This window comes from Botryllus schlosseri, chromosome 16 (genome assembly GCF_051294905.1).
Source record: "Botryllus schlosseri isolate E-star chromosome 16, Bs_hap1, whole genome shotgun sequence".
NCBI lineage: Eukaryota > Metazoa > Chordata > Ascidiacea > Stolidobranchia > Styelidae > Botryllus > Botryllus schlosseri.
Genome location: NC_137251.1, coordinates 13,558,660 through 13,572,029, shown reverse-complemented (window position 1 = coordinate 13,572,029; position 13,370 = coordinate 13,558,660). Strand labels below are relative to the sequence as shown.

Sequence of the window (13,370 nt, the reverse complement as noted above, 5' to 3'; positions counted from 1 at the left end):
AGTTGAAATGCCAACAGTTGTAACGAACAGCCATGATTGTAAATTCAGTCACAGATATTGCAGACAGAGAAAATAGATGGGTTGAACATATCCCATGTTTCGTTAATATACACAGTTTAATGAATGCACTAACAAATGATGTCAAAGCCATAACCACAATACGCCAAGATTCGGCGAGGGGTACCGACACCGACACTCTTCCGCGGTTTAGCATTAAAATATCAACGAACCGGTAGTACGCATTACGTTCAGAGCACTAATAATTTGACAAGTATCACGCTGTTGACTGCCGCCAATCTGACATTTCAGGTCGCACGGTCACGGAAAAGTCAAAGTAAACATTTATATCACTCCACCAGGGATATCCCTGCACTCCACGCTTAAGTGCTCACGAACATGGCAAAGCTAGACAGAAGAAACGTCACGGTGAAGCCGCGTGATCATCAAGCGCATTTAGATTGATTAATAACGCTGACATCAATCTCTCTGGCCGACTGATGGAAAGGAGATTAATCGATCTTTTGAATTCGAGAGCGATCAGTTATTGTACATCAAAGGTGCCGCCTCACTGTAGTGTCAAAGCGGGTGTGTTCACTTCATCCCAGCACTGTCTTCGCCTGGTTCGGCCTTAAATATACACATTGTTGTTGACTGGGCAATGGCATTCATGTCATTTTCTTTTGTTCGTGTTGTTGTTATCAAGACATGAGTAAAAAAACCAAAAAAGTCAAAAAAATCATGATGTGAATTTTTGATTGATTAAAATCTATTTTAATCAAGGGCAAAATGATTTTAACCAGTACCCTAATGGTATTTAAGATAACCTAGCGAGTTTCGCCTTGCAGAAAATTCAACGGGACCACGTACTAATATCAAATTTTGAAAAGGCGGCATTAAACGAAGTTTCCAATATTACATTTGAATTGCATGTATTTGCTGTAATATAGCATTTGTTAATTATGATTTGTGGAAGGATCACCGGTTCGCAACATTGATTTTGTATTTATTACAGGTCCGCGAGATCAAAAAGGTTGAGAATCACTGTTCTATATTGAATTTTGTGAACAGCTCCCGTAGGTTGGTTAATGGTTGCAGAAACGCGTGCGACTTTGGGAGAGGAAACTTCGACTTGCACCCTTTGTGCACGTAATGCACGATAGTAAAGCTTCAGTGTTCGTTGTAGGATCGGACGCGTGCCTACTCTGATTTGGTCGCAAATAGGTTTGTCAGTAACTGGCATTGCATGCTCGTTCACCGGAAACATCATCACCTTCACGATTACGAGGTTCCTTTTGGCCACGTTTGTAATGTCAACAACTGTGGTAGGATTTGTCTACGGTACGTTTTCTCTTAGGTCAGCGACAGAAGATTTCATGTGAAAAATCTGAATTATGTTGCAGTCATGGAAATCACCGGGGGAAGGTGGCGAACTGTTCTTGGGATATTGCTACAGGCTGCATTCGCAATCGGTTACATGTTTCTCTCTCCCATGGCGATGAGATACAGAAATTGGAGAGAGCTGCAGTTAGCAATATCTCTCGTATCTTGTCCGGTAGTGCTATTCTGGTTCATTCTGCCAGAATCGCCAAGGTTTGTAGACAAAGCTTGGTGATTGCAACTTGGTGCCACCGGTAATAGATTTGTAATTACAGGTGGCTTTTTTCTAAAGGGAGAACGAAGCAGGCTAAACAGATAATATGCAAAATGGCAAGGCGAAATAATAGAGCCCTGCCGAAAAACATTTGGGATTTGGCAACCGTAAAAGTATCTGCTTTGGAAGAATAAACTTCGAAATGACGATGACTACAGTTGCGTTTCACAGAAATCTCTAGAAGGCGAAAAGAAATATTCACCGCTAGTCTTGTTGTCTCTTCCAAGAATGAGAATCGTGACTCTGAATGTGGCTTTCATCTGGTTTGCCACTTCCCTGATTTACTTCGGACTGTCTCTCAACGTCGGGTCACTAGTAGGTGGGTTTTGGTGTACTGTAACAGGAAGACAGAATATATAGCGTGATTGCTATCTAATTCCTAGGGGTGTTACGTGTGACATTGTTGAAATATATGTATATATATATAATGATATTTCCTATCAGTATTCCGACCGCGGGAAAAAATGATTTGAATTGATGTATATATACAATGTACAATCTGCCTTGCATGTGTCATACGTATTGGAGCGGATCTAGAACCAATATGTATCTCAAGAATTGATAAATGCATGTGTGTAGCACTATCAGTTAAGCATATATTGTAGAAGAGATAAATGGAATGCGAGCGGATGAACGAATATCAGATAAGGATATTTAAGATAAAAGATATTATATACGATAGTTGCTCGTCTCGTGCTAAGATAAAAATCCTAATGAGATGATAAAGTAAATATATATCTTGGGATAATTTCAAATGACGGAGAGCAAAATTCAATATAAGTGCTGGAGTGGATGATTTTCGAAACGTTTAGGCATTGTCAAATACCGCCACTCTGGTGAAATCTCAGAAAAGCGTTATTCAGATGTGTTTTACGTTCAGGTTCCGTCTACGTTAACAATGTTTTGAGCGGCCTTATGGAATTGATAGTATTCCCTGTTGTAATATTCACGATGGAGAGATTCGGACGAAAAAGCACCGTGGCGTCGGCGTTACTGTACGGCGGACTGGCATGCTTAGCGGCTACCGTCGCAAATTCGTTATCAAATGATATTCCGCGTGAGTAGAAATGTTCGCATCTACTGCATTGCCGGAGACTGTCATGGCACTATTCGTACCACAGTGTGCCAATATATATTATTCCTACGGAATGAATACTATAGTCGGCCCTCGAGATTACCGGACATCGATCTGACATATCAACCTCGCCGGTCGACACATGCGTCATTCATTTTTATCAGTTGTTATGTTGTTTTATACTATCCCTTATTTCTTTCCATCCATCTTGCATGTCTCTTCTTTACATCGACTAGTCCGAAGTGGGTGTCTGATTTCAAAGACTTCTCGAAGTCGTTTCGATACCTTTCTATCATTAAATTGTATCGCGGTTTTGTAGTGTTTTGAAATGATTAAATTATTAATAAACTGATACTGATACTGCTACGTATGAGATATGGGTTATGGAATTCGTAAACTCGCGACACTACCTTTCTACTGCCCCCCATTTCAGAACTATCAATTGTCGCCGCGGTGTTAGCGTTAAGCGGCAAATTCGCCGTTTCCGGTGCCTTTGCTGTAGTCTACAATTTGACGGCAGAACTTTATCCGACAATCGTTCGGTAAGTGATAACTGATAAGTTTTCAAGTCGTCGGGATATTTACCCTTTTCTGTAAATATTAATATTAATATAAATATGAATGACACTGGTCAATGTATAAATACACGATTTTTCGAAAGGCCGAGATATTCCAACGGTTTCTCAGTAATTGGGGCGACGAATCCGAAGATACCATCAGTCCATCATCTTCTCTGAATGGACTAGAAAGTTTGAAATATTTCACACGGTTTTCTCGCGAAAAGTGCTATAAACAGCAGTTTAATTTAAGGATGGCGTGAACCCTGAAAGGTTCTGGTTCGTGTGAACGCGAACCTTTTTGAAAGGTTCTACATGCGAACGCGAACGTGAACCGATGGTCATATTGCTAATTCCAACCCTACATTTCGATAAGTAATACATTAATGTAGCCGAAACGTTACCAAGCGACGACTCAGGCCAAATTATGCAACGATGCTGAAGTAACAGCTCACTTTTTAAGCATGTGTATGAACTGCTGAAATGCTATAATAATTCAATATATTCAATATCTGCCGTCGTTTTGCCAACAATATCAATTGTGTTGATGTCAATAATTGATTGGTTGATTAAGCACTATTAGCTGACCACCTACATGTATAGTGTATTTCGTTCTTGCTGTTATGTGATTGCTGGCAAAGCCCAAAGAAGAGAGTCACTAAATATTCACAGATGGAAAGCTGAATATTTCGATAAACTTTTCTAACAAAGCAACTAATTTTTGAAATTGGCAAGGTGCATGCTTGCTTAGTAGTTGCTGAATATATTTTCATGCTGCTGTAATTTATGAAAATGGTTCACAGTTCAGAACCTAACAAGGTTCGTTTGCGAACACGAACCCCAAATTTCAGAGGTTCGCACACAGAACGCGAACGTGAACCTCACGTTCACACCCTTCATACAATTTATGTTAATATATGACCTTTGAGAAATTCACGTGCTGACGCATGATAACATGAGAAAGCTAAGTTTTTCTCTATTCGCAGGAGCACGGGCGTTGGAGTAGGCTCCATGGCTGCTAGGATTGGAGCAATTTTTACCCCTTTCGCCCTTCATCTGCAGGAATCGGTGCCGTGGCTAACAGGGGTAAGTGGCCTAAGCTTGCAGCAATCGCCCCAGACAGCACGATATGCGATCAACATTAGGAAAATGCTAACTTCGATATTAGACCGACAGGATCTGTCAAAGCGACGAAACGGTCGTTTCAAGATGGAAAGTAAGGTCAGGATAGCTGATGCTTCTCAGGAGTTTGCTTCACCGACATGAAAATGAGAAGATATCCAATAGAAATCTTGGTTTTATACACGAGAAACTGAGTAATATCATACCTGCGGTTGGATACTTGCGTAATATCATACATAGGGCTGAAAATAATCGAGTATCCGAGTGATTCGAGCCCGAGTAGACTCGACTAACCGAGTACTCAGTGATTCCCAAACTGTGTGCCGCGTAGCTTCGTAATTTTATAAAACGAGGCGTGCATGCTAACATTTGAGACTTAGAAGCGCTCTAACTGCTTCATATAGCTGATAAATAACCACAATAGTACAATAGTCCCAATCATGGTATTGGCGATTAGTTGGGTTATTGTTATGTCGTAATTGGGCGGCCATAGATATCGGAGAAAGTCTTTAATTCGTTTCACACACCTTATATATGAACTCATAAACGAAAATTTACTTCGCTGTCTGCACTTCAACTTGTAAAGCAAAGTTACTTCTCAGGATTTGTTGTCCACAATCTAGTTGATCCACTTGGAAGCAGTGAATCAAGCATTTATAGTTGTCTCCTTCCAAATCCATTACAATGGGTGCTAAAGCAATCAGGATCTGATCTCTGTGTTCATTTTGCATCTCCGTGACTGTGAGAGCATAGCTTTTTTTGACTGAAATTCAAAGCCTTACGAGTGTATACGTACAGTACACGAGAGAGATTGCTTGGAATAGACGACCAAATGCGCGTAGGTCGGTCAACGATGCAACATCGTTTCAATCGTATATATGTTCCTATAATTCAGCATGGCCATCGCAGTATCACGTATTTTTTTCAAGAAGTCACTTTCTTGTACGTTTGTTGCGAGTGTTTTGTAATTTTTATAATGTGCCACTAAGCAAAACAGTTTGGTAAACACTGCGAGTAGGCCTACAATTATTATAATATCATAGCTCAGGAAGATAGACCTGAAGAGTTCAAAGCAAATAATGCCAACTGAAAGTAATCAGAATTGATTTACAATTTGGACCAATTTGGATCCAACTCGGACACAGCCCTCTAAGACAAAACCGTAGGTCGTTCACTTTTTTGGGTTCATGTCGCTGCCATGAACATTGAACGTCGGTCGCCTTTTGCTAAATCATTTGGAATGCATTGACAAAATTCCTCATTGTAGCAAGGTGCGCATATTCTCGGTACTCGAAAACAGCGATTCCGCCTACTCTACTCGAATGACAAAAATAAAATTCGACTCGAGTGCTCGAATCGCGGTGTCTTGTTCTAAACTTGAACACATGAACAGCAATATCGGTGCATGATATCAACATTTTATTTTATGAAGCCCAAATCCCTGCCATACTCGCCTTGCCGATTCAATAGGACGATTCCCAATATGTTCTCAACTCTCTCTCTCTGTCTCTCTTTCCTCTCTCTCTCCTCTCTCTCTCCGCCCTCTCTCTTTCTCTTTTCCCCTCTCTCACTCTCTCTTTCTCTCGTCCGCTCCATACACACATACTACCCCAACGCCAACTTCATCGCTGAAGATGACTACGCGACGGTGTTCTGATTCGGTTTAAGCGCGCTTTCTTCTTGTTTATTTGTTGCCCTCACGCCAGGGCAATATGGTGTCGGATTTGTTGCTCTAACTCAGGGGCGGGCAACTTCTGCAGTCGGCGGGCCGGACATGGGAAAATAGAAAGCACATGGTTGGCCGGATTCCCGAATCGACACATTAAACGTGTATTGATCCACATATCCAAGGATTAACCGTATTTAATGTAAATTTTCAGTTTGAAGCATAGTAACGAAAAAAATATTCAATGAATTTATTAATGTAATGTATTTCAATAGCTGTTGAAGTCAATGTGACATCTGTGGTCGATCAAAGTTGTGAGCAGGTTCTTTGAACTCTGGCTGCATGTCGCACAAAAAGAAAACAAAAAACCATAGAATAACTAAAAATCACTATAGTGGGGGACTGCGGCAGACTGTGGCCGCGGGCCACATTATCATGTACGACCGGAAACTCTCTGTCTACGGGCCGCTCAAAATCACTGGCCCGCGGGCCGTATGTTGCCCGTCCCTGCTTTAACCCATTGGTGATTGGTACGTATAAGTGTATTCTCTATTGCGCGTCAGGTTCATGAGAGTCAGAAGTGACGGCCGGACTCGTAAATTTGAATCTTACGGGAGTCACTGTATAATCGCGTAGAAATTTGTACGATTCCCTCTTCCAAGCTATGTCTCTATCTCATGATGCAGTCGCCCAGTTTTTCCTCTAACTCAGAATCATCTGAATCCAACATCAGCGGGACTGATTTAAGAATCATACCAACACATGCTTAGTTGTGACATGTTTTAGCAGTTTCGCAGAATCCAAAAGATATGAGACAGAGTGCATTTGGTTCCAGCGTATGCATGATTGATATTTGAAAAACAGCCACCACAATGTGTCACAAGTTCCGTAAATCTGTACTGTGCATGCCCCCTTCTTCACATCGTCTAGCTCTTTCGACGCCGCGTATCCCCATATGTTCGCTAGAGATTGTCTTCAAAACGCCGCGTATCCCCATATGTTCGCTAAATCGAGAGAGCGTATTTTTGTCTCGAAAATCTGACATGCCGTTTTGCGTCCATGGCAGTCGGGGCATTGTGCGGTAATGAATTCAAAATTCAAGACTTGCTACTAAGAAACAATTTTGCTGGATTACCTGTACGGAATAGTAACTTTATTTGATATATATTTCCACGACGGTAATGATTTTCAACAGATACCAATACCTAAAGACATTTTACATCATTATCACCAATCTTTAGCGACACATCGCGCGTTAAGTTAATATACGGATCTACTGAAGCCACCAAGTCAGTACATGTACTGCGACAACACAGACTTCACACCAATATATACGTATTTATTCAAGTTTTTCAAACGTAAAATTGCATCGGGAGATGACGAGGACTCAACGGAGACAAATAATGATGTTTTTGTGCAGATCGTTGCTTGTAATCGTACACAAATGGGCTCCGTCGGTATGTTACTGCGCCTGAAAAACGAACTTGAGTACCGGTACTAGCAGAAGTCAAATTTTCGAGCCATTATTGCGGATTTGACGTCACAATGATAACCTTGAAGCATCGACGGCCGAAGATCATGTCGGCAGCAGTATTTCACGACGGTTCTGAACCTCCGCATTGCCATTGAAAAGGAATAAACGATTTAAGGATAATATATTATCAATATATAATATAATAAAAATATTCTGTGAAATTTACAACGTCACAGCTAATCTATAAGTACCATAGAAACACCAACAAAATCCATACCTTGGCAGCAGCGCGCCTGAAATCAGTCAAACTTCAGTTCGTACCGAAGCCTGTCCTATCAACACGACAGGATCAATCAAGGCACGTTACGCATCATTAGATAGATATCGTTCGCGGCTACAATACGGACGTAGGTACGTCTCGGTAGCTAAGGTAGCGACGAAGTTACGATCGGTTGAAATTGGGGTTATTTGGTGAAAATCGCGGCGTTTTGAAGACAATCGTCAAATTTAGCTCGGCGTCGAAAGAGCTAGGCCATGTTGGTTGTCTGATTTCGAAGACTAACCCAAGTCGTTTCGACACCTTGCTATCTTTCATTGTATCGCAGTGTTGCCATGTATTGAAATGAAAACATGAATATCTTTTAAAGTAATGAAATTTGCAACCATTGCTATTTCAATTGTAGACGATATTCGGGGTTTTAGCACTTGTCGGCGGTGGAATCAGTATATTCCTCCCTGAAACTAAAGGTGCACCCCTCCTCACAACTTTGCCGGATGCTGAAGAATTTTACCGTCAATCCAGGTAAGCAGTTCGAAAGCTCGCATTCAGAACATTTTGTTTTTGTAAGTATGGGATATACATTTGTAATATTTTCTGAGATCATTTCACAACCATGGTATATGCTGAATGCGCCGTCCTTTGTTTATGAAAACGCTTGTGTAACGATGAGAGGCCTTGAAAATTTATTAGTAATATCTGACATTTTTAATGACCTACAAAACTACCGAAGTAGTGCAATAAGGTAGCAATGCAATATCAAAACTTACAGGATCAACAAAAAGTCTTCGAAAGCTGAGCAGGCGAAGAACAATGCGAAAAGCGACGAATATCACGCGATGATTTGAATTATATTGATGATATACTATAATTACTGGTATGATACAGATAGAGCTACATTCACTATTACTATGAATAATAGCTGTATATAGTAAAATCTGAAAGCTATTTACCAGTCGTTCATCAGTTTTATAGTCTTTTTGTAGTGTCGAGTATAGAAATGATGCGAACATTGGGCTCACTATTCGTGTTAGGTTTGCAAATTTTGGTAATTCCGGGTTCATGTTCGTAGAACCTTAGCACGTACTGCGCGTTGCATTATAATGTTGGCATTAATATACATTCTAATAATATATTCATAATAAAATATATTAACATTGGGCTCACTATTCGTATTCGTGTTAGGTTTGCAAATTTTGGTAATTCCGGGTTCATGTTCGTAGAACCTTAGCACGTACTGCGCGTTGCATTATAACAGTGGTTCTCAACCGGTGTGCCGCGGCACAGTAGTGTGCCAATTGAACTGCTCAGGTGTGCCGCGAGCAAATGTGGTAAACTAGGTCGGAGTATAACAAAAATCCAAATTTTGAGTGTGTCATTGTTGGTTTTTGTATTGAATTTACCCGATCAAGACACGCGATGTACAATCCAATGCAGTGAACACTGAACAGATGTCAAGACAACCATAGTTACGGTATCTCAATCTGACATCCCCATTAGGTCGTGGATTGGGTCTTTCTCTGGCTTTTTATTGTAAAGACGCTCTGAGTACAGCAACGTAATAGGGTCGGTCAATCGCATAAATCTGCGACGCTTCTTAACTTGCTACTGCACTGCCATGAATCAAACTGCGGCCTCCACCGTCAATGGGTATGCTAAGCTAGTTTGCCCATGCCCACATATAGTAGCATTTAGGACGGTGATAACTTAACTCGTGCAATTGGACCGTGATGTTGAGGTGTGGCCGAAGGTGTTCAAGTTCACCTTTTACTTGTCACCCCATCAGAACCAGAGACAGAACAGGGACATGACGCAGGTTGATGACCTTTTTTCTGTTTCTATTTGTAGTCGTAGTCTTGCCATGTCTTCGTCATCGATAATCATTTTACGCCATACCGATATTACTTATTTTGATTCCTGAGAGGCCGACTTATGCCACGGCCCACTTTTTGTAAGACACTGCTTTTGCAGATCAGAGGACAAGTAGAGTATGAGCCCATATAAACCTCCGCAACATCTAGGAAGGCATCCCCACCATCGAGAAATGAAGTCATTTGGAAGTGATGTTCACGTTTACAAATTAAAATTGCCAACATATAGCCGTTCACATTGCGATTGTTAGGTAGCGCGCCTGCACTGCAGGTAAAATGTAGGCTCAGGTCGCAACGTAATGTTGCAGGCGACAAATTTGAGAATTGGGAAGTAAAGTTGATCAAATTAGATCAGTTAACAAATTTCAGTGCCGCTGAGGTTTATTATCCCGGTTTGTTGGAACTACAATTGAACAGCGGCTGGCTGCCAGTAAGACTATTGAGGTATTGCTATCCTCACAGGAGCTATTACACGATCTGCATGGAAATGCGTTTGGTATCCATGTATTAGGCCTACACCTCTACGCCTATGTATTTGTTAGTGGCGATCGTGATTGGACTCTTCGATGCGACGGTTAATTTCATCGACAATGAGGTAGTGGGCAGACTTCATTGTCAAGTAAATCTGATGAAATTAACCTCAGCCTGAAGTTTAGACGAGATCTCAGCAGGCCAGTTATGTCTTATGTGGTAACAGAGGTAATAGCTGATAATTCCAAACCTCACATGGAATCAGAGAATAAAGTTCTTATTCCTGCCTGCAATAAAATTGTAAATAAATGTTCGCTAAGAATTGAAATCGATCATCCCCATGTCAAATGATACCATTCGTAGACGTATTTGTGACATGTCTGCAGAGATAAAAGAAAAATTAAATTCTTCTTTAAAGCAGAGAAAAGCCTACTTTAGTGCTCCGAAAAGGTAGACGTACTTCGTCAGTGACCACTTATGTAAGACTGTGGTTGCTGCTATACGTAATCACGCATTCTGGAAGTTTGCCTTTGCTGTAAGCCAAAAGAGTTTAGAACCACTGTGCTACTGTGCCGCGAACTATTTTTCATTTTCAAAGTGTGCCGCGAGGTCAAAGAGGTTGAGAACCACTGCATTATAATGTTAGCATTAATATACATTTTAATAATATATTCAATTATTCATAGTAAGATAGCTCAGAATTTACTGAGTCTGGTCTTGATCGAAAGCTACTATCGCACTGATTCCGAAAATATGAATCAAAATATGGTCTGGCCCCGTACTTAGAAGAAAAATCACCCTCAACATTTTAAATCTGCATTGTTCAGAACAATCGGATGACCGCAAAACAATGACCATAACAATGACCCATTGCGGCTCTTCGATTGTTCGGACAATGCCGATAATTCAGACTTGGAGGGCGAATTCTAAGTAGTTCAGTGCCTTATCATATTTTCATTTACATTTTTGGTGTCAGTGTGACAGTAGCTTTCGATCAAGACCAGATTCAGTTAATTCTGCGCTCTGGAAGACGACTTTTGGATTGCCAGAAATCCTGCAGTAGCTGCCGTAAAATAAGTCTGAGTAAAGCTTCAGCGAAGCGGAACGAAGCAGCAAAATCGGTCGTTGCCATTCCACGTTTACATTCTATAGATTCACTGTAGAGACTGTACTGACTACAGTCTCTATAGATTCACTAAAAATTCCTTCTGCTGACACAAGCGCGGTCGGTGGATTTTAATACAAGTCGACTCCAGTGCATACATATGGAAATTAGTGCGGCCTCTACCTAATATAGAAAATCTTTAATCACGATAGTTTTTAGCGCAAGTTGCATTCTCAGCCCAATGCTTGCCGATGGCAGAGTTCATAGCCATGGCCTGATTACGTTCTAGTAATCGCAGGTCAGTTACGGCTGCGTCTTCGCGAGAATCCAATGTGCGTGATCTAATAACGCTCGGAACATGTTGTTTGATGCGTTCCTGCAAGCGCTGAGTTGTTCTTCCCACGTACAGACAATCACAGTGGCACTTGAAATCATAGACTATATTGCTTTGTTGAGCAACAGGCAGAACATCTTTGCGCGTTGCAGGAAGCAATTGTTTGGTGGTAAACACAACATTAGTTTTTGCGTTATCGTAACAGCGATTTACAGCAGAAATCAATTGCTTTTCAAACCGGGAAGAGATGGGGCCTAGCCACGGTAAATGTATATATACATTTTCCTCAGACCGTGTGTTCGTGTTTTGTGATTTGTTGGGATTGAAATTACTGAGTTTTCTGTCCACAGAACTCTTGATGATGTTCGGGGTACCCGTTATCGATTAGAATTTTGCGGATATATTCTTGCTCCGCGTTTAATTTTACATCCGAACAAATCATCAAGGCTCTGTGCACCAACGAGCCAATCAAATTTAGTTTACGGCGATTCGGGCTAAAAGAATTCCAGCGTATATAATGCCCTGTAAACGTTGGCTTCCGGTAGACCGAAGTGACAAAGCTAATACCCCGTTTTTCCACTAGAACGTCTAAGAATGGTAACGAGTTACCACGCTCTTTTTCAAATGTGAATTTTAAAGACCAGTGTAGAGAATTCAAGTTATCAAAGAAGTCATCGAACTCCGTCTCATTTTGACAGATAACGAAGGTGTCGTCGACATAGCGACGGTACATGAATGGAGGGCTTGGTTTCATCTGCGGCGAAAAGTCTGTTTTCATGGAATACCACAAATATATTGGCTAAAATCGGGCCAAGAGGGCTACCTGTAGCTTCACCGTCGGTTTGCATGTAGATGGTATCGGTAAAACTAAACTCAACAGAGCAAGTAGCCGTATCAAGAATGCAACTTGCGCTGAAAACTATCGCGATGAAATATTTTCTATATTAGGTAGAGGCCGCACTAATTTCCATCTGTCTGCACTGGAATCGACTTATTTTAAAATCCACCGACCGCGCTTGTGTCAGCAGAAGGAATTTTTCATGAATCTAAAAATTGGCCACTAGCTGCGCTCGCGGTTTGCCTGTATTTCATGTTGTTTGTTTCTATGACGTCATTATTGGTTGTATGCAATGTAGCTAGATGCATGTTTTTGAAATTCTCCATCGGCTGACGATTGCCCTTGAAAAGTGTCAGCTCGAAAAGTTCGGGTTTTAATATATTTTACTATGAATATATTATTAAAATGTATATTAAAGTTCTGTACCCCAAAGAGTCTCTTCAATGTTAGCATTATTAGTCAAAGTTCTTTCAATTTCAACTTCAACAGATAAAGCCTATACACAATGATTAGTCATATTTATAGTAGAATTTGATTATATATTTACCGGGCGTTATTACGCTGTTTTATGGACTATTTGTAGATGGATGATGCCAGCGTGTTCGATTTACAAACTTTGATACGTCGGAGGTTCATGTTCGCGGAACCTTGGTATACGCTTTGTACTGTAAATTTTTTGAAAATACCAATCTTTTATAGTAATGCTAGCATTCTTGCTCAAAAGTCTTTGAATTTCAACTTGAAATTACTCTCTGCATCAAGCAAACAACTTTGAAAGAAATTCAACGCAAAACCTTGAAAAACATTGGTCGCAAAAGATTCTATTGTCATCCGGAAAAATTCGAAATTCTTCATTCTTGCCTACAATATCACGCATTATGTTTTTCGAATACATCCCGAATGATTTGTGTTTTGTTGATATGCGTGCA

General features: G+C 40.7%; 2 protein-coding genes and 1 long non-coding RNA gene across 4 annotated transcripts in view; 1 reads left to right on the top strand and 2 right to left on the bottom strand.

Annotated features, from left to right (window-relative positions):
• Positions 1-13,348, top strand: part of LOC145459289 (organic cation transporter protein-like) — a 29,853-nt gene extending 16,505 nt beyond the window's left edge. Inside the window, exons 8-17 of one of the 2 annotated variants that reach the window (XM_080337937.1) lie at positions 1,184-1,338; positions 1,401-1,590; positions 1,653-1,764; positions 1,823-1,970; positions 2,532-2,708; positions 3,160-3,268; positions 4,270-4,369; positions 8,229-8,347; positions 8,595-8,699; positions 13,025-13,348. In XM_080337937.1, coding sequence (XP_080194063.1) covers positions 1,184-1,338; positions 1,401-1,590; positions 1,653-1,764; positions 1,823-1,970; positions 2,532-2,708; positions 3,160-3,268; positions 4,270-4,369; positions 8,229-8,347; positions 8,595-8,670 — 1,186 coding nt within the window. In that variant the 3' untranslated portion in view covers positions 8,671-8,699; positions 13,025-13,348. Of the gene's footprint in view, positions 1-1,183; positions 1,339-1,400; positions 1,591-1,652; positions 1,765-1,822; positions 1,971-2,531; positions 2,709-3,159; positions 3,269-4,269; positions 4,370-8,228; positions 8,348-8,594; positions 8,989-13,024 lie in introns of those variants that run through there. The other variant, XM_080337936.1, reaches the window with a different exon arrangement.
• The window catches only part of LOC145458289 (catenin alpha-2-like), a 102,361-nt gene that overhangs the window by 64,344 nt on the left and 24,647 nt on the right, over positions 1-13,370 (bottom strand). The gene's annotated exons all lie outside the window — the stretch shown is intronic.
• On the bottom strand, positions 7,390-8,223 carry LOC145459290 (uncharacterized). Its single transcript, XR_013921338.1, has 2 exons — positions 7,823-8,223; positions 7,390-7,542 (listed from the first exon to the last, which is right to left on the bottom strand). It is a non-coding gene; the product is annotated as an uncharacterized LOC145459290 (long non-coding RNA).